Below are 22,163 nucleotides of genomic sequence, written 5' to 3'. Positions count from 1 at the left end.
TTTGCAGGTAAGTAGCTACATCGACTTACCTGCAAACGCCGATGCTGCTGCAGAATCATCTGTAGCCTCTGGTACACGCCCAGTTGTACTTTTGCAAGCCTCATTTGCATAAATACGAAAATGGTCATAACTTGGCCAAAAACGCTCGTTTTTTAAAAATAAAAACGTTACTGTAATCTACATTGCAGCGCCTATCTGCTGCAATAGCAAATAGGGGTTGCAAAATCTGGTGACAGAGCCTCTTTAAAGGCAAGGGGGCGTGATGTTGTCACTCTGACACTGTCCAATCAGCTGTGGACAGTCAGGGCGGCTTGCGCTGTGTTCCCTCCCGTGAGAACACAGACTTGGTGGTTGAGCTGTAGCATGCGTGTGCGCACCCGCATGCGCGCACTGCCTTTCGCTCGCACATCGACGTCAACACTCCCGCCGCCACGGAACGAGAAGAGACGAGTAGATCTACTTACATCCGTCGATGTGCGCGCGAACGGCCGTGCGCACATCCACGCTATCTGCAGCACAACCACCAACTTTGTGTGTGTTCTCGCAGGAGAGAACACAGCGCAAGCCGCCCTGACACTGTCCGCAGCTGATTGGACAGTGTCAGAGCGAAGACATCACGCCCCCTTGCCATTTAGTTAGAAACGCTTAATTGACAGTTCCGGGGCTTATTTACATATAGGGCGCCAAATATAACGGCACCGATATGTAAATAACGGAGGGAGTTGGAAAAATAATTTTACGCGAGACAGTGTTTGTGAAGCCTTTCCTATAACATACTGCCTTCAGCTGCAGATATTTGGGGAGGTGAAAGGTTCTCTTTAAGACCTTAAACCAAACTTTTTTTTTTTTTTGCCAGTAACCTGGTGAAAGCGGTGGGGTGTGGGTATTTTGCGGTTTGAATGTTATGGGGGAGTCTGAGGTGAAGAGGCTATCAAGCCAGAATGTAGTACTAAGGGATTGGCCATGGAAACTGTAGATCTCTGAGGGCACGTATAATGGGGAGGGTTAATTTTGGTTAAAATCTCCCTCGGCCTGATTGGTTATCTGTGTATGGGACCAAACCTCTCCTAAAAAGGGGAGTATGATTTAATGCATCCTCTAGATCGTGACAAGATGTTAATATAGGGGCATTGTTGCCGTCGCCTGGAGGTCATATCCATGGATAGAGGTAGGAACAGAAAAATAGGACATACCGTGAAGGCTCCCCCTAAGAGATACAATGTTAGAAGTTTGATAACTAAGCTAGAACCTATATTTTTGTACATTTTGTATATGTAAAATAAAAAGTAATTACAAAGTTGTTCCAGACACAGATATTGTTTTATTTATATATCTATATATCTCCAAAAGAAAGCAGCACTGTGAGCATATAGAAAGTCCTGATGCAGGCCTTTGGACACCAATACAGCATCGACACCTCAACATACAAAGAGTAAATAATAGCAGCACTCCAGCAGGTTCAGTGAAGTGGAACTTTATTCACCTGTGCGACGGTTCAGCTCACCCAATGGAGCCTTTCTCAAGATAACATATATATATTTATATTATGTGTTATTTCATAGGTGTACGTAGCCTTTAACAATTAATTTTTTAATGGAATATTTAGTGAAGCTGGTTACATTCAGGTAAAGTAAGCGGTCTTGCTAGAGGAAAAAGATAATCTGTGACCGCAAGGAACTCCTGAACATCTCACAATCATCCGTTTGGGATTTAAAAAAAATCCACTAATAAATTGTGTAACTTTATCCAATTTCCAAATTCTCCAGTTCAGTGCACGACAAGGTGTTTGTTTCAATGGAAAAAGGTCACTTAGAGGGCCACCACGAGAAATTACATTTTACTGTTGAAATGAATAATTAAAAACACCAGTCCTATGTGAATATATTTTTGGTTTTGTAGGGAAAAATTTTAAGGGATATCACCCTGGTCCACATACTTTAATCCCTACCTACAACGGCAGGATAGTCATCCTGATAAGTGATCCTATACTTGAACCGAACCTATTGTATTCTAAATCAACCCTGATAAGAACTGGGGAGATAGTGAAGCGCCCAGACCTAATAAGAGCAGACTCTACCTATTAGGCCTTATTCACAGAAACGTGTCTGTTTTGCGCGTGCAAAAAACGCTGTGATTTGCACACGCAAAAGTTCAGTGTGGCATCCTGTATATGGTGCATGGCTGTGTGATTTTTTTTTTTTGGTGCAGCTGGCATCATTATGACAATGTTTTTAGGTATACAAACAAAAGCAGGAGGTGCTTTTCTGTTTTCATTAATTTTTTTTATAACGCAAATTACGCGCAGCACCCGAAAGTGCTTCCGTGCGTGATTTGACTTCAATGGGTGCGTGCTGCGCGAAACACTGGCATGTATAGACATGTCGTGAGTTTTACGCAGCGGACATACGCTGCGTGAAAATCACGACCTGTCAGAACGGCCCCGTTGAGTTACATAAGTCTGTGCGACGCGCGTGATTTCCACGCGCGTAGCACGGATGTAATACATGTTCGTGTGAATAAGGCCTTAGTATAATAATAGGAATGTAGATACAACACACTACCACTCTCTCTCAATATATATATAGAGAGAGAGAGAGAGAGAGAGAGAGAGAGAGAGAGAGAGAGAGAGGAGAGAGAGAGAGAGAGAGAGAGAGAGAGAGAGAGAGAGAGAGAGAGAGAGAGAGAGAGAGAGAGAGAGAGAGAGAGAGAGAGAGAGAGAGAGAGAGAGAGAGAGAGAGAGAGAGAGAGAGAGAGAGAGAGAGAGAGAGAGAGAGAGAGAGAGAGAGAGAGAGAGAGAGAGAGAGAGAGAGAGAGAGAGAGAGAGAGAGAGAGAGAGAGAGAGAGAGAGAGAGAGAGAGAGAGAGAGAGAGAGAGAGAGAGAGACTCTTGCATATCACCGCATAATTCCAAAAACTGGGTCGTGTAGAAACTTCCCAGCTCATTTCTTATGACCAGAGGTCATAGTTCATCAGGGAAGCAAAAATAGTTACTGGCTATAGAGACCAAATCTACACGATGATTACAACTAACCAGAGTATAAAGTCATAAATATTTCCAACATGATTGTTGCAAAAGTACAATAATTACAAATGGCATTGGTATAGTCATGACAATGGTATTTGTGTGTCCCCAGTATGGAGAGGAATCAGCCACATAGTAGAACTGGCAGCCATGGGCTGATATTTGGTGGCTGACTATACTATGTGGCTGTTTTCTAGGGCTAAACTGGGTTGATTTAGGGTACAATAGGTTAGGGTTCAGTGTGGAATCGCTCTTATCAGTGTAGCTATCCCACCATTGTAAGTGGTGTATATGGTGTAAACGGCAGAGATCCTTGTATTATCATTCCCTTATTATTTACCCCTACGATGCCAATAATTATATTCACATGGAATTCATTGCTTTTATGACTTTTCATTAAAGGTTAAACCTTAGTGGTGTTCCTCTCCGTGACGTTTTTTTTTTACTTTCCATTGTGTCTATATTTAGCTTACTGACAACTTTGTGGTCAGTGCTGTGATTTTCCATGGAAGTGGGCACCCTGCCTGGGCAATTATGCTGTTTCATTGTGGTATCAGACTAATCGCTTGGAATTGATCTTTGTAATAGGGTCTCCTCTATAAAAAAAATAAGGGGTTGAAAGTAACTTTTTTTAGGTGTAAATTGTGTATAAACAAGGCAGAAATGAGTGAAGCATGTTTCTACAATGGGGTTAATAAAGCAATATATGACTATTGTAGCAGGTCATTTAAGCTACATATATATATATATATATATATATATATATATATTTATTTCTAATGATTCTTACGTGGTGTATTGATCTTTGTGAAGATGAGCTGCACCGCATTCTCCAGTTGTAGTTTCTGATCCACAAAGTCTTCGGTTGTTGGATTCTTGGCATTCTGCAGCCATTCACTCTTTGCTTTGCAAGCAGCAGTGGCCTGGTTCTAAAGGAAAGAATATATTATAGATTTACAAGAACTAATAATACAGAATTACTCTACTAAATGTCTTACTAGTTCATGATTCACACTGGAATCCTCTTTTGTAAGAATATAAATACTTGATTATAAAGCGGAAAAGACATGGACTTCACCGTAGACATGCGGCAGTAAAAGGGTTGTCCTATCAGGACCTATGGACTTTATTGAATGGGTCCTTCACTCCGGACTTTCCTCTATAAGCTAGAGCCACTAACAAGGAGCAGCTCTCGTTCTGGTGGACCCGAGCTGTAAGTTTATTACATGCACGGCCATTCATGCGGCTACTTCAAGGAAATAATCACTCAAATGGAAATTGTACAGAAGATTTTGACAGGGGTCTCCGGAGCAGACGTGGCGATCTGCTGATTGAGCGGCTCTCAAATGAAAGGTCTTATCTGTCAAACAAACCCTTTATTTTATCCAAGTATTAGCTGTAAATATGATTACAACCTTTAAGAAAAAAAGTATCATTCCTTACTATTAAAGTATAAATAATTTAAACTATCACTACTTACATATCGATTTATTACAAAGTGTATTCAGGTTTTACAAAAATGGATGAAACATAAGACAGTGAATAAAAAGTTGTTTTCAGAGCTGAAATACAGTTTGCTTACCCATGAAATCCACTAAGACAGGAGTGGCCAAACTTTTTCAATGTTGAGCCTGAGCTGGGTGATCGACCAAGGTATCGGGGACATGTGGCGCAGAGGACCCTGCTGTACATTTTTTACATGCTCCCTTTTAAGATACCCCTTGTAATAGTGATGGCAGCCACAGTTAGTTACTTGTTCCACATCCATTACTGCTTCTTCATTTTGCTTTTTACCGGAGTGCATTTTAGGCAAGGTTCACACCACTTTTGGCCATATAGTTGACATAATATGTCTGGAAATACTGTACAGTATCATGGGTGTCTATGCAGCATTTGTTCTTTTGGCATATGTTTACCAGGTGTACGTTTACTGTACTAAAAATCATAGGTTCATCATGCTCCGAAGATTTTAAAGTATACCTACATTTTGAGATGCCTTTTTTAGAATAAGCTTTCATATGTGTGTACATGAGGAATAACCTTATTTCTGGCCAATATTTGACACACACACACACACACACACACACACACACACACACACACACACACACACCCACCCCCCCCCCCCCCCTGCCAGGCACAGCTTCGGGGTTAACTCCCTTAATTAATCAGTGAGACTGACTCCAGCTTCCACCACTCAGGCTGGCAGGCTTAGGAGTGGGAGAGCCTATCGCAGCCTGGCCAGACTCAGCTAGCTCCCGCCCTCTGTCTATTTATACCTGCATTTCCTGTTCCTCCTTGCTTGTTATTCTTTTTCGTGTGGTTTCCTGGCCCAGCTACAGCTCCTTCTATTTTGTTCCTGCTCCATACAGACCCTGGCTTACTGACTGCTCTTCGTTTGGTACCTCGCACACTCCTGGCTTGACTCGGCTCGTTCACCACTCTGGTTGCTCACGGTGTTGCCGTGGGCAACTGCCCCTTTCCCTTGCTTGTATTCCCTTGTATGTTTGTCGTGTTTGTCGTGCACTTACTGAGTGCAGGGACCGCCGCCCAGTTGTACCCCGTCGCCTAGGGCGGGTCGTTGCAAGTAGGCAGGGACAGAGTGGCGGGTAGATTAGGGCTCACTTGTCCGTTTCCCTACCCCCCGGTCTTTACATAATAACAAGCCCATACCTAGTCTACCCTGGTCCCTGACACCACTATGGACCCCCGTGAGACCCTGGCTCAGCAAATGCAGGGTCTCTCCCTACAGGTCCAGGCCCTGGCTCAGAGGGTCAACCAGCCTGATGCTACCTTGGTAGTTCCCCTCACCGCACCTCTTGAACCCCACCTCAAGTTGCCCGACCGGTTCTCAGGGGATCGGAGGGCTTTTCTCTCCTTTCGGGAGAGTTGTAGGCTTTACTTTCGTTTAAAGCCTCATTCCTCAGGTTCTGAGAGCCAGCGGGTGGGTATAATTATGTCCCGGCTCCAGGAAGGGCCCCAAGAGTGGGCCTTCTCCTTGGCTCCTGACGCCCCTGAACTTTCCTCCGTTGATTGTTTCTTTTCTGCTCTCGGACTTATTTATGACGAGACTGACAGGACTGCCTTTGCCGAGAGTCAGCTGGTGACCTTACGTCAGGGTAAGAGACCTGTTGAGGAGTATTGCTCTGACTTTAGGAAGTGGTGCGTAGCTTCTCGGTGGAATGACCCTGCCTTAAGGTGCCAGTTTAGGTTGGGTCTGTCGAATGCCCTGAAAGACCTGCTAGTTAGCTATCCCTCTTCTGACTCCCTAGACCAGGCTATGGCTTTAGGCCTCATTCACACGGCAGGGTTTCCCGGCCGGGTGCCGGCCGTTCATAAATCGGCCGGCACCCGGCTGCATTAGGAATAATAGACCCCTAATGGGGCTATTCACACGACCGATTTTTTGACGGCCGGAAAATCCGGCCGTCAAAAAATAGGACATGCTCTATCTTTGCCCGGACACCCGGCCGCCCGGCTCCCATAGAAGTCTATGGGGCCGGGTATTACACGGCCATCACCGGAATGTGTTCCGAGTGATGGCCGGGTTTCCCGGCGCTTGCGCTCTATCTCCTCCTCCTCACAGCGCAGAGTGCATGTCAGGAGGAGGAGTTGATGCCATTCTGACGAATGGCATCGCTGTACACTGTGTTGCAGGGCCGGGGTGTACAGCAGGTGGAGGGAGCGCTGCGCTGGCTCCCTTCCCCTGCTTGTTAAAAGCACCCTGGCTCGGCGACACCTTCGATGGCGCCGCTAGTAGTAGTAGCAGCAGCTGCTGCTGCTGCGGCTGCTACTACTGTAGCGACGCCACTATAGCAGAGCGGGGAGGTATCTCCCCGCTCTGCTATGTGCTAGCCGCACTTTAGCTCCTTGAAGGAGCGGAATCCCCGTGTTTTCGGGGATTCCGCTCCTGGACAGAGCGCTTGATGTCTCTGTCCATATCTGGGCAGTGACATCAGGGGAAACTCCTGAAGCGGAATCCCCGAACACATGGGGATTCCCCTTCAGGAGCTGCCGCTGATGTCACTGTCCGGATCTGCCCGGCCCGGCACGGATGCATAACTTTATGCAAACCGGCCGGGCAGAATGGCCGATTTTACCGGCCGGCACTCGGGCTCGGGAACGACCCGGTCGTGTGAATCCCGCCTTAGCGGTACGACTTGACCGACGTCTCAGGGAACGACAACATGAACGTTTATGTGTTTTCTCCTCCGACTCCCCCATGATGCCTCCCGAAGTTCCGTTGCTTCGTTCCTCCAGGAAAGACTCAGAGATACCTATGCAACTCGGGGCCTCAGTGTCCCCCCAACAACGTAGAGAATTCCGCAGGAAGAATGGTCTCTGCTTCTACTGTGGGGATGACAAGCATCAAGTGAACAACTGTCCTAAGCGTAAGAATGCAGCCAGAGAACTTCCGCGCCTAAGTGATCATCGGGGAGGTCACTTGGGCGCACAGGTATTTCCAGTAAATAGGAGACGTACTAAGATCTTGCTTCCCTTTCAGGTCTCTTTTGGTGGTAGGTCTGCTACCGGCAGTGCCTTCGTGGATTCAGGGTCCTCTACTAATATTATGTCTGTGGAATTTGCTATGTCTCTTGCTATGCCTCTGATTGATTTGCCTAAACTTGTCCCGGTAGTGGGTATCGACTCCACTCCTCTTGCTAATGGTTATTTTACACAGCATACCCCTGTTTTTGAACTCCTTGTTGGCTCCATGCATTTGGAGCAATGCTCTGTACTGTTGATGCAGGGATTATCGTACGATTTGGTTCTAGGCCTTCCCTGGTTGCAGTTGCATAATCCCACGTTTGACTGGAATACTGGGGAGCTAACCAAATGGGGGAATGAATGTTGTACGTCATGTTTTTCTGTTAATTCTATTTCTCCCCCTGAGGAGGCGAATACGCTACCCGAGTTTGTTCAGGACTTCGCTGATGTTTTCTCTAGGGAGGCCTCCGAAGTGTTACCTCCTCATAGAGAATACGATTGCGCTATCGAATTGGTACCAGGAGCTAAGCTTCCTAAGGGTAGGATATTTAATCTTTCTTGTCCCGAACGTGAAGCCATGAGAGAGTATATCCAGGAATCCCTGGCCAAGGGTTACATTCGTCCCTCTTCTTCTCCGGTAGGTGCTGGCTTCTTCTTCGTGGGGAAGAAGGATGGTGGTCTTAGGCCATCCATTGACTACCGTAGCCTGAATAAGGTCACGGTAAGGAACCAGTATCCCCTTCCTTTGATACCTGATCTCTTTAATCAGGTTCAGGGGGCCCAATGGTTCTCTAAATTGGATCTACGGGGGGCGTATAACCTTATTCGCATCAAAGAGGGGGATGAGTGGAAGATTGCGTTTAACACGCCCGAAGGCCATTTCGAATACCTCGTCATGCCCTTTGGGTTGTGTAATGCCCCTGCAGTCTTCCAGAATTTCATAAATGAGATTTTGAGAAATTACCTGGGGATATTTCTTGTAGTGTACCTTGATGACATACTGGTGTTTTCCAAGGACTGGTCCTCCCACATTGAGCATGTAAGGAAGGTGCTCCAGGTCCTTCGGGAAAACAAACTGTTTGCCAAAACCGAAAAATGTGTGTTTGGGGTACAGGAGATACCATTTTTGGGTCAAATCCTCACTCCTCATGAATTCCGCATGGACCCCGCCAAGGTTCAGGCTGTGGCGGAATGGGTCCAACCTGCCTCCCTGAAGGCGTTACAGGGTTTTTTGGGGTTCGCTAATTATTACAGGAGATTTATTGCTAACTTCTCGGTCATCGCTAAGCCTCTTACGGACCTCACTCGCAAAGGTGCTGATCTCCTCCACTGGCCTCCTGAGGCTGTCCAGGCTTTTGAGGTCCTTAAGAAGTGCTTTATCTCGGCCCCGGTGCTGGTTCAGCCCAACCAAATGGAGCCATTTATCGTGGAAGTTGACGCATCTGAGGTGGGAGTGGGGGCTGTCTTGTCCCAGGGTACCAGGTCCCTCACCCATCTCCGCCCCTGTGCCTACTTCTCCAGGAAGTTTTCGCCAACTGAGAGTAACTATGATATTGGCAACCGCGAACTCTTAGCCATTAAATGGGCATTTGAAGAGTGGCGCCACTTCCTGGAGGGGGCTAGACACCAGGTAACGGTCCTTACCGACCACAAGAATCTGGTTTTCCTAGAATCTGCCCGGAGGCTAAACCCGAGACAAGCTCGATGGGCGTTATTTTTTACTAGATTCAATTTTTTGGTTACCTATAGGGCTGGGTCTAAAAATATTAAGGCTGATGCACTGTCGCGTAGCTTCATGGCCAGCCCTCCTTCGGAGGAAGATCCTGCTTGTATTTTGCCTCCAGGTATAATCATTTCCGCGATTGATTCTGATTTAGTCTCTGAAATTGCTGCTGATCAAGGTTCAGCTCCCGGGAACCTTCCTGGGAACAAGCTGTTTGTTCCCCTGCAATTCCGGCTAAGGGTACTTAGGGAAAATCATGACTCCGCACTATCTGGTCATCCAGGCATCCTGGGTACCAAACACCTCATTACCAGAAATGATTGGTGGCCTGGGTTGCCTAAAGACGTTAAGGCCTACGTCGCCGCTTGTGAGGTTTGTGCTAGGTCCAAGACTCCCAGGTCCCGACCAGCGGGCTTACTGCGTTCGTTGCCCATTCCCCAGAGACCTTGGACACATATCTCCATGGATTTTATCACCGATTTGCCTCCATCCCAAGGCAAGTCGGTGGTGTGGGTGGTGGTAGACCGCTTCAGTAAGATGTGCCACTTTGTGCCCCTCAAGAAACTACCCAACGCCAAGACGTTGGCTACCTTGTTTGTCAAACACATCCTGCGTCTCCATGGGGTCCCTGTCAATATTGTTTCGGACAGAGGGGTACAATTTGTTTCATTGTTTTGGAGAGCCTTCTGTATGAAGTTGGGGATTGATCTGTCCTTCTCCTCTGCCTTCCATCCTGAAACCAATGGTCAAACGGAGAGGACTAATCAATCTCTAGAACAATACTTAAGGTGTTTTGTCTCTGACTGTCAATATGATTGGGTCTCATTCATTCCCCTCGCCGAATTTTCCCTTAATAACCGGGTCAGTAACTCGTCAGGGGTCTCCCCCTTTTTCTGTAATTTTGGGTTTAATCCACGGTTCTCCTCCGTTTCACCTGGTAGTTCCAACAATCCCGAGGTAGAGGTCGTTCATCGGGAACTGTGCACAGTCTGGGCCCAGGTTCAGAAGAACCTAGAGGCGTCCCAGAGCGTACAAAAAACTCAGGCTGATAGAAAACGTTCTGCTAACCCCCTGTTTATGGTCGGGGATCTGGTGTGGTTGTCGTCTAGGAACTTGCGTCTCAAGGTTCCGTCCAAGAAGTTTGCTCCCCGGTTTATTGGGCCGTATAAGGTCATTGAGGTCCTCAATCCTGTCTCCTTCCGGCTGGAGTTACCCCCGTCTTTTCGTATACACGACGTGTTTCATGCCTCCCTCCTTAAACGCTGCTCCCCGTCCTTGGCTCCCTCGAGGAGACCTCCTGTTCCCGTCCTCACCCCTGAGGGGGTGGAATTCGAGGTGGCCAGGATTGTGGACAGCAAGATGGTCCAAGGCTCCCTCCAGTACCTGGTCCATTGGAGAGGTTACGGGCCCGAGGAGAGGACTTGGGTACCCGCCCGGGATGTTCACGCTGGGGTATTGGTCAGGAGGTTCCACCTGCGTTTCCCCAGTAAGCCAGGTCCACTTAGAAAGGGTCCGGTGGCCCCTCATAAAAGGGGGGGTACTGTAAAGGATCTGCCAGGCACAGCTTCGGGGTTAACTCCCTTAATTAATCAGTCAGCACCTGAATCTACATCCCTGAGACTGACTCCAGCTTCCACCACTCAGGCTGGCAGGCTTAGGAGTGGGAGAGCCTATCACAGCCTGGCCAGACTCAGCTAGCTCCCGCCCTCTGTCTATTTATACCTGCATTTCCTGTTCCTCCTTGCTTGTTATTCTTTTTCGTGTGGTTTCCTGGCCCAGCTACAGCTCCTTCTATTTTGTTCCTGCTCCATACAGACCCTGGCTTACTGACTACTCTTCTGCTCTTCGTTTGGTACCTCGCACACTCCTGGCTTGACTCGGCTCGTTCACCACTCTGGTTGCTCACGGTGTTGCCGTGGGCAACTGCCCCTTTCCCTTGCTTGTATTCCCTTGTATGTTTGTCGTGCACTTACTGAGTGCAGGGACCGCCGCCAAGTTGTACCCCGTCGCCTAGGGCGGGTCGTTGCAAGTAGGCAGGGACAGAGTGGCGGGTAGATTAGGGCTCACTTGTCCGTTTCCCTACCCCCCGGTCTTTACACACACACACACACACACACACACACACACACACACACACTGCAGCAGCATGGAGGACATTATACAGCAGCAAGGAGCAGTGTAGCTGAGAATCCAGGATTGGGGTGAGATAGAAATCTTACTATGAGCTGCTGCAGCATGTCTGTGTGTGTGTCTGTCTTTCTCCACTCTGTCACTATGCTCCTGGTTTCCCCACCCCCCCCCCCTCTCCATAAACTTCTATGGCCAGCTGTAAAATGATACCTCAGTGAGTTGAGAGCCCGTCTTATCTGAGACATAATGGAGTAAAGCAGTAAATTCAGTGTGAGTGAACAGTTAGGGTAGAGGGAGTAAGGAGCCTGATAAGTAAAGAAAGCCATTTTTCTCTAATAAGATATTACAAAGTTTCTTTTATTCGCTTATGCTATCGATTCATGCAAAGTTTGTTCAAAGTGTAGTGCCTATTTAACTGTAATGTAGTGCATTGTTGTTAGAATTTGGGGCTTTCCTTTACAGTTGGTTTTGACTGTTCTTATTATTATATTGCATACCAAAGCGAGGTTTCCAGAGAACACATTAGTAGACATGACGATGCATGGAAACAAATGCTTTAATGATCATATACCTTATCCTCTTTCTGAAGTTTCCCATGAACTTTTTCAGGGTCTGATATGGTCTGCTGGATAAAGCTGATATATGACTTTAATGCCAATCTAGCGTCTGTAAGAAAAAAAAATTGTGGCGTTTGTAATACATAGCTAGGGAAGTACCAAAAACAGTACACTAGGCTGTATGATCCTGATCTCTTATTACTAAATTTCTATTTCTTCCACTGAAGACCCAGAAATAGTCCAAACTCAGCAAAACGATCCAGGGATTGTTAGCTCATGAGCAGTGTTGCAATGGTCCATAGGTATGTCACAAGTTGATCTGAAAGAACAGGAAGTCTACGCTGCCATTCAAACTTACACCACAAATTTCCTGGTTGCAACACGGTATTACTCTACACACATGTATTGCAATGACGTGGCATCCAGTTGATTAATATGTGTGTGGGTGCCATTATACCAAATACATGCACGCCAGCAATACACATTGATGGAAATTCTATGAAACGGTATATGCAGAAATATAATACTCTCTCTAGGATCACTTCATATATAACAGATTAAGGGGACATCTGGGGCAGTTGTCTCACCAAGACGACCACTTTCCATACACCCTATTAGTGCATATGGCCATCATAAAGGAACGGAAATTCCCATTCGGAATCCCTCTCTATGAGCTGGAGCAGAGATCGGCTAATAAAAGGCAGCTCTCACTCTTGCGGGTATGTAGAGCTACTTGAATGGCCGCCATGTAATACTACATTTATTCATTTTTAAGTCGGTCTACAGCATCTGATTACCTAGGATTTGTAAGGCTGGACCTGCAACAATCAGCTGACCGCCGGGACTGTCTTTGATTGTAAAGATGGTGGTCTTCTCAAACATTGTATATTATGTGGATCTTAAGGTCTGATTTCTTATTACCCTGGCCAATGTTATTCATTATTACTCTCTGATTTGTAAATTGCGCATTTCCAGTCCAATGTTCAGTGCTGAAGAGAGGGGAAGATGGCTTGGGTCCCCATACCACAGCAATAGAGTGCTCATATCAGTAAACATTTTTTTTGCTTTTATTATCCTGGCTTTGCAGGAGGCAAAGAGGAACAGGTCCCCTTCAAACATGAGTCAGTTATCATCTGATCACATAGAACACAAAGTTGCTCAGATATCTGTGACATCACATCTAGAATATGATGTGCAACTATCCTCATGTAATAACTATAGGTTTAGGGCAACGCAAGGTTTATAGGAAATGTGTCATCTATTCCGTCAGTTCATCCTGGATATCCTGTAAAGTGTTAAGATGTTTCCACCACGTACTCAACTTTCAGCAGTTTCTGACCGTCCTTCATGGGCGACTATTGGCTATGACTTATTACCAGAAGAACTACAAGAGGAACCAAACCGTAAAGACTCGGGTCACCATTTTACCAGCATTCTTAATCACCTACATTGGATGTATGGGCAGATATACCCCATGCCCACATCTGTATTAATGTCTTGTATTTCCCTTTCTTTAATATTGCTAGCAGCGGCATTCTATCTTAGAAAATATTGGACAAAGCATGAACACAAGGTGAGAAGACTGTCAACTTCTGTTTGGTACTTACGGTACATTTCATACCATTTAACATGTGAAAATGGAAGATAGGTACAAATCTCCCCACTCCCCAGAACAGCACTTTTTTTTTTTTTGTTTCCTTGTCTTAGTCCCAACATTGCTGAGCGAAAGACACTGAGGTTCCATTAACAGTGTGTGCCTCAGAATGCCTGCCACAGATGCCCCCCCTGAGTACCTACCACAGAGATGCTCCCATACAGTGCCACAGGTGCCCTTCAGACTATAGATGCCTCTATATTAGCCACAGCTGTACCCCACAGCCCACCCCATGCTAATTCCCTGCTCCAGGCTGAACTATGCTATGTCTGATACACAATATGGATAAAAGTATTGGGACACACCTCTTAATCATTGAATTCAGGTGTTTCATTCAGTTCCATTGCCACAGGTGTATAATACCCAGTATCTCGCCATGCAGTCCGCCTTTACAAACATTTGTGAAATAATCGGGTGATCTAAAGAGTTCACTGAATACGAGTGTGGTACTGTAATGCTGGATTCAGACAAGCATGTTCGGTCCGTAAAGGACGGAACGTATTTCGGCCGCAAGTCCTGGACCGAACACAGTGCAGGGAGCCGGGCTCCTAGCATCATAGTTATGTACGACGCTAGGAGTCCCTGCCTCTCCGTGGAACTACTGTCCCGTACTGAAAACATGATTACAGTACGGGACAGTTGTCCGGCAGCGAGGCAGGGACTCCTAGCGTCGTACATAACTATGTTGCTAGGAGCCCGGCTACCTGCAGTGTGTTTGGTCCGGGACTTGCGGTCGAAATATGTTCCGTCCTTTACGGACCGAACATGCTCGTGTGAATCCAGCCTAATAGGACGCCACCGTTGCAGCAAGTCAGTAAGTGAAATGTCTTCCCTCCTAGATATTCCCACGATCAGCTGTGAATGGTATTGCAAAGTGGAAGCGTTTAGGAACCACAGCAACTCAGCCAAGAAGCGGCAGATCACGTAGAGTTAGGGTATGTTCACACGACAGCGCAAAATACGTCTGAAATTACGGAGCTGTTTTCGGGAGAAAACAGCTCCTGAATTTCAGACGTTTTTGCATGTACTCGCGTTTTTTGTGACGGCTTTTACAGACGTAATTGGAGCTGGTTTTCACTGGAGTCAATGAAAAACGGCTCCAAATACGTCCCAAGAAGTGTCCTGCACTTCTTTGACGCAGGTTAAATTTTACGCACCGTCTTTTGACAGGGACGCGTAAAATGACACCTCGTCTGCACAGAGCATCGTAAACTCATTGCAGGCAATGGGCAGATGTTTGCAGACGTATTGGAGCTGGCTTTTCAGGCATAATTTGAGGCGTAAAACGCCTCCATTACGTCAGAAAATAGGTTGTGTGCACATACCCTAACAGAGCGGGGTCGGCCAGTGCTGAGGCACATAGGGTATAAAAGTCGCTAACGCTCTGCTGACTCAATAACTGCAGACTTCCAAACCTCCTCTGGCATTAACATTAGCACAAATACTGTGCCCCGGGTGCTTCTTGGCATGAGTTTCCATGGCCGAGCAGGTGCATGCAAGCCTTACATCACCAAGTACAATGCCAAGCCTTGGGTGAAGTAGTGTAAAGCACGCCGCCACTGGACTCTGGAGCAGTGGAAACATGTTCTGTGGAGTGATGAATAACGCTTCTCTACCTGGCAGTCTGATGGATGAGTCTGGGTTTGGCGAACGTTACCTTGCTGACTGCATTGTGCCAACTGTAACGTTTGGTGGAGGAGGGATAATGCTATGGGGTTGTTTTTCAGGGGATAGCCTAGGCCCCTTAGTTCCAGCGAAGGGAGATCGTAATGCTTCAGCCTACCAAGACATTTTGGACAATTGTAGATTCCAAATTTGTGGGAACAGTTTGGGAAAGGCCCTGTTTGGGTGAGCTTGCTGTGGTAGAACTTGACTGGCCTGCACAGAGTCCTGACCTCAACCTCATCCAACACCTCTGGGATGAACTAGAATGGAGATTGTGAGCCAGGCCCTCTCCTCTTGTCCAACATCAGTGTCTGACCTCACAAATGCTCGTCTGGATGAATGGGAAAAATTCCCACAGACAAACGCCAACATTTTGTAGAAAACCATACCAGAAGAGTAGATGTTTTAGCTGCAAAGGAGGGACCAACTCCATAGTAATGCCTATGGATTTAGAATGGGATGTCATAAGAGCTCCTGTAGATGTAAAGTGTAGGTGTCCCAATAGTTTTATCCATATAGAGTAAGTGGCGCAGTAACTACATTAAGTCACCTCCTACATCTCTCCATCAATGCAAGTGTTCGACCATGAAAGTCTATGCTACTGTATGACAAATTCTCTTTAATTTACAATACCACATCCTGTTAATCACATCACTCGGGGGAATTCCAGTCCTGTCAACACGTCATATTCAATTAATAAAGTTATAAATAAGTCAAAAAGGATAAGAAGTGAGTCGCGATACAGAACAGCTTTATGCCCAACGCATGAGGAGCTCGAAGAGGAAACAGTGTATACACCCTGTTATTATAATACATTATACATCAGTGTATGTAATCTGCACGTATGACCTCTGACATTATACCAGATTTACCGCGCTTGACGGAATCCAGGAATTAAGCTTCACTGCTGTCCTTCGAATTTAGAGCCTCCAGCAATAGTAATTTAGGGATAGTACAAGTGTGTTGAGTTGCACCCTTTGACCCTGGGCTCCATTGAGCTGATGTGAATTAGGTGTCTTCTAAATGTGACAAGGCTACATGCTATAGACTGCTTGGGAAAAACGCGGCATGTCTTTTGCCACGGTTTCCGCCTCTGACCTCGCATTGAAATCAATGGGAGGCAGAAAAAACCTGCAGCGCTAATTTCTGAGCGTTTTTCGCAGTGTTTCTTGCATTCGCTTCAATGGGCACGGGCGAGAAACATTGCAGAAAATTAAGTGCAGGAGGTTGAAAATCTGCCTCTAAATTTATGAAGAATTGAACAGGGCCTAACGTCGGCTTATTTCTTCATCCTGAACCCGAGATGGTTGATCTTCTGTTTATCATCATCATAGATCTGTGATCATGATGGTGCAAACTACAGACTCAAGTCCATTGCTTTCTTGCTTGTATGTTGGTGACAACCAGGCAGCTAGTTAGACACCTAATGCTTTAATTTAACCAGTGCAAATCCCAACACACAAGGTCCACCAAATCTATTAGTGATTATTAACATCTACAAGGGCTCCAGTGTAAAACATAGTCTGAACTTAATTCAGACATAATACAGTACTTGCTTGCAGAGGAAAATATAGAGAAAGTGTGGCCATTCCAGTCGAAACACAATATACACCCAAATACTAACTGCTTGGACAATTGGGTCCATAATTTTTTGTATTAGGCTAATTTCTTTGGATATGTCGTAGTAGATTCATATCTTTAATTTGTGAATTCCTGGAATTCTGTTCAAGCAAAACTAGTTTAATAGTACAGTCATAGGCTGGGTTCACACGACCATGTTACGTCCGTAATTGACGGACGTATTTCGGCCACAGGTCCCGGACCGAACACACTGCAGGGAGCCGGGCTCCTAGCATCATAGTGATGTACGACGCTAGGAGTCCCTGCCTCTGCGTGGAACTACCGTCCCGTACTGACAACATGATTACAGTACGGGACAGTTGTCCCGCAGCGAGGCAGGGACTCCTAGCGTCGTACATCACTATGATGCTAGGAGCCCGGCTCCCTGCAGTGAGTTCGGTCCGGGACTTGTGGCCGAAATACGTTCCGTCCATTACGGATGTAACATGGTCATGTGAACCCAGCCATACAGTCAAGGGTTCAGTAAAGTTTTCGGTTTACATATGAATTCCTTCAATCTGGTATTTGATATTCCAGATAGTCTGATAATCCAACTCCTGTCAAGTCCCAATGATGATATATATATATATATATATATATATATATATATATATATATATATATATATATTTATATATACCATTTAAACTCGATTTTATGAATAATGTATGATGTACAGTTGATTTCCAAACAGACCTGATGACTCACTTGTCTTAAAATAATTTCCCGTTTTAGGATCACATCAGCAGTTCCTGCATCAAGTGCAATATATCTGTATCGGATTGTCCCATGGACATGGAAATTGACATAGATGATACTATTTGCCAGATCACAGGAAACACATCAATGGTTGAACAGCATAGAAGACACATTGACCACATAAATTCAAAAATAAAGGCAGAGAGTGAACTTTTTGTAACATGTTCATGTGGAAAATGACTTCAAGAAGGAGATGTTAAAATGGAAAGAAGTAAAAATAAAGCATGACCTTCACAGAATGTCAATCATAGGGACAATCTCTTATTGCTGTTCAGGTTTGATTAGTTCTGTCTGAGGCTGGGGATTACTGAACATGATGTGTGAGCCTTTCTCATTGGACTTCAAATACGAGTGATTCACTTTACCTTCTATGGAGTGCAAGACGTAGTCGCCTATGCTTTCAAGTACAACAGGATAACGCAAAAAAACATGTATCATATATAGCTATACATTTTTTATTATAGAAGTCAATGACAGACATATACAACTGTATAGGCAGGACAAGCAGCCACCTACATATAAATGCCTCCCCTTCTGACAGAGATGGATCTGTGAGAGCCACTGATTTCAATTGTATCTATCCTCAGGGTGCAGATATAATGAAATACTGCCTGCCTAGTACCTGCAGCGATCTCATGGATCACTCAGCTGCAGGTTCCTGTAGGTGGAAGAAGTGATCTGTAAGCAATAATTAATTGGCCGCTCACAGGTAACCTCCTCCTAGAATGAAGAGGAATGAGAGGAGAGGAGTATTACAGGCCTCTCTGGCTGGAGCACTATAGGGGGCCCTTTCTTGCCAGCATTGTGTACAAGGATAAATGTGTCATTAGCAGACGCGTCACTGATGTACCTGAGTGGCAGATAATCTTCTGAACCAAACATAGTGTGTAGAGGGGATGTCACAATTTGCTAAGACACCAAAAGCACCATGTCATGTCCCGGCTAGTTGTGAGAAGGCAAATGAGCAGAATTTTTGAATTTTTATGAAATCGTAAAGATAGTCAAACAAAGGTAGGTGTCACAAATCTGACAGGCCAGCATTTTTTGAAAAACACTGCCACATCCGTCCACAGTTTGTGTGTGGTATTGCATCAGACCTATTCACTTCAATGGAGCTTACTGCCATACTAGACACAACCCTTGGACAGATGTGGCGCTGTTTCTGGAAGAAGGGAGCCATGTTTTTTTTTAACCCTGGACAACCCCTTATCTTGCGCTTTCATTTCCCTACCTTTATGCAGACCTATTACACACTAAGCTAGTTATTAGGTTAGAGGAAGAAGAATGGTCAGCTTATACTATTCATATTCTGGTGTCTATATGCTGTATGAGCCAATTGCATAATTTTCCAGAAATTTGGTAGAAACATTTTTTGATCAGTCCCTCTTAAGAATTCTCAAGTGCTTTTGCTGGAAAACAGACAGAATACATTTGAAAAGATCATCACAATTCTGCTACTCAAGAAGAATAAAATATTATTATGGTAGGGCCTTATTCACACGAGCGTGTCTGAGCCGTTTTTCATGCATATGGCGGTCTATGTTGCGTCAGTGTGGTTTCCGTGTGTCTTCTGTTTTTCTCATCCGTTTTTCTCCTCTTCAAGTACTAACTGGTTTGACTTTTCTTTTTTGTCTGCATTTCTTTAGCAGCTGATGCGTGAAAAACAAACAGCACACGGATGTCGTTCGTAGGCTGTCGTCTTTTTTTTTTTAAGCACCCATAGACTTTATTGGGCGAGTCTGGTTCACAAAAACGAACCAGAGTAGGACATACTGTGAGAATCTAACAGCGGACACATGCCCAGAGAAAAAAAACGGATGTGTGAATAAACTGACTTTTATTGGTCAGTGTGCTGTCCGTTGTTAAAATGGACATCACACTGACGAGAAACTCGTTCGTGTGAATAAGGCCTAAAAGTAAGATGCTTTGCCATGTGCTGTACTTAACAAGGTCAGACCACCACTTACCAGCCCATTTCAGGAAATCTTCACAATCTGCCTTGTTATATCTGGTCGCTATTTCACATGCTTTTTCACCACGGAAATTGAGGAGCAAGATGTCGCCTCCTAACTCGACAAGTGTCTTTAATACAGCTACCTGACCCCATGCTGCAGCACAATGCAATGGTGAATATCCTGCAAAAGTAAAGATTCAATTCTCATGAGAACAGATTTCATCAGTAATTGAGGGTTATAGTGATTGTATCCAATAAAAAAAGAATTTACCGTAATTATTTCTATTATATTTTTCTCTCTTTAGAATCCACTCCTGGTTTTGGCTTAAAAAGCATGCAAACACCAATACTGCGCTATGTGAACAAGGCCTTAAGCACAGAGTTTTGATAATAACCTGATGGGTCTGGATGATGTAGCCCTGCTGGTTATTGTCAATACTCTCCCAGGGCTTTAAAGCGACCCTCTGATCTCAGGACAAAATCATAAATGTGATGGGTTATATGGAGCAATATTACCTGGTATTCTCCAGTTGCCCCCCTATGCCTTGGATCTGCCATTTTAGGATCCTCTCTGTGTTGTCTCAAAATGGCCACAACGCTTCTCAGGATGAGTCTAAGACACTCCCTCTGTTCACTGATTGGATGGAGTTGCTCACAAGACCAGCTCTGGCCAATCCGAAAACAGTGGGAGTGGCTCAGACTCGTAGCCTAAGAAGCACTGCAGCCATTTTGGGACAGTACAGAGGGGACCCTAAATGGTGGATCCACGGCAGAGGGACGCAACTGGAGGGTATCAGAATTATTATTACTCCATATACACCATCATACTTAAAATGTTCCTGGGACCGGAGGGTCCCTTTAAATAATGACATTATATTGGGGAATTACTGTTAGTGGTGCACAAATGTTACTAAATATGTAATTCCTAAATCCCTCACAAGATTTTTTTTTTATTGTGATGTTGTTATAGAGGTTTCTTATCATTTTCTACCTGGTGTACAGCACATGGCTGTCTTTTCATTGCTAGATGTAAAGGTTATTTAGACTTTCTATGTAATTGCTGCTCATAAGTCAAATAAAAAGATATTGCACCTTAAAGGTGCCAAAGTGAGAATACCATTCAACAGTCTCATGCACATGGCAAAGTCCTGCTTCTAGGGTACAATATCTCTGTAAGGCCTCAGTTACACTTGCGTACTCGAATAGTATTTTGCATCAATTTTTTTTAAGCCCAAATCAGGAATTGATGCAAACAAACAGAGAAGAATATAATGTTTCCATTATATTTTTTGCTTTAAAAAACAGATGCAAAATACTGACCAAAAATATGCAAGTGTGAACCAGGTCTAATACGGCATGCGATAGAAGGTGCCGGGATTTTTTTTTCTCAAAGATTCTTTATGAATTTGTGAGAAATAAAAGTCTGGAAGCAGTATGGGTCCATAGATTTATTTTGCATTCTCTCTGCATGAACCCAAATATATTCTGTATTCTGTTGAGTATTTACCAAAAAGGAAAACGAATAAATATCTAAGAAAAAACGAAAACAGTTTTTATTAGAAGCGCACTGAACTAAAACATAGCGTAGAAGATGAAAAAAAAAAAAATGTAGTGTTACCAATTGCATGATAGTATATGTATGTGGCATTCCCATAACCTCCTGAGACGTTAGATATTTTACTAACAATAGTTAGTAAAATAACTTATTGAGAGGAGTCTGGCGGCATCGGGCGCCCACAACATGAAGCCCCGAAACAGAACACCCCGATGGCGCTCACAGGCGGATCTCAGTGACTTGTAAGTTATTTTACTAACTATTGCCTGAACGGCCAGTTTTGACGTAGGCTGGTTTGGAACACTAATTTTATTGTATTTGCCGACTGCAGGAAAATTCCTCCCTCTGACATCAATGGAAGATTCGGCGGAATCCGCCCGAAGATCGAGCAGGATGCTTCTTTTTCCCGCTAGCGGGAAAAAGAAGCGTCTGACTCCCACTGAAATGAATGGGAGGCAGAATTTTGCGGCGGATTCCTCCTTGTGAACATACCCTAAGGGCGGATTCACACGAACGTGAGCGTTTTGCGCGCGCAAAAACGCTGCGTTTTGCACGCGTGGCAGCAGCGTGACAGCTCCGTGTGTCATGTTCATATGGATGCACGGCTGCGTGATTTTCGCGCAGCCGCCATCATTATGACACTCCGTTTGGATGTTTGTAAACAGAAAAGCACGTGGTGCTTTTCTGTTTACATTCATTCTTTTACTGCTGTTGTGCGAATAACGCGCGTCCCACGGAAGTGCTTCCGTGTGGTGCGCGTGATTTTCACGCACCCATTGACTTCAATGGATTCGCGGAAAACGCTCAAATATAGAACATGTCGTGAGTTTTACGCTGCGTAAAAGTCACGGACCGTCTGCACTGCCCCATAGACTTGCATAGGTCCGTGCGACCCGCGTGAAAACCACGCGGGCTGCACGGACGTAAATCACGTTCGTGTGAATCCGCCCTAAATCCCAGCAACATACCGACATGCTGGTGGTTAATTGGATCCAAACGTAGCAACAGGTTCCCTTGGAAAACAACACATTGGACTT

At 45.1% G+C, this 22,163-nt stretch overlaps 1 protein-coding gene across 3 annotated transcripts in view; it reads right to left on the bottom strand.

The window, feature by feature from the left end:
* ANKRD45 (ankyrin repeat domain 45) overlaps positions 1-22,163 on the bottom strand; it is a 45,127-nt gene that overhangs the window by 2,237 nt on the left and 20,727 nt on the right. For all 3 annotated transcript variants that reach the window (XM_075833281.1, XM_075833279.1, XM_075833280.1), the window contains exons 3-5: positions 19,585-19,752; positions 11,934-12,028; positions 3,812-3,950 (exon numbers count right to left, since the gene is read on the bottom strand). In XM_075833281.1, the coding sequence (XP_075689396.1) occupies positions 3,812-3,950; positions 11,934-12,028; positions 19,585-19,752 (402 nt within the window). The remainder of the gene's footprint in view (positions 1-3,811; positions 3,951-11,933; positions 12,029-19,584; positions 19,753-22,163) is intronic.

Source organism: Rhinoderma darwinii, chromosome 7 (genome assembly GCF_050947455.1).
Source record: "Rhinoderma darwinii isolate aRhiDar2 chromosome 7, aRhiDar2.hap1, whole genome shotgun sequence".
NCBI classification, from domain to species: domain Eukaryota; kingdom Metazoa; phylum Chordata; class Amphibia; order Anura; family Rhinodermatidae; genus Rhinoderma; species Rhinoderma darwinii.
The sequence above is the reverse complement of the archived record's forward strand: the minus strand, read 5'-3'. Positions and strand labels throughout refer to the sequence as shown.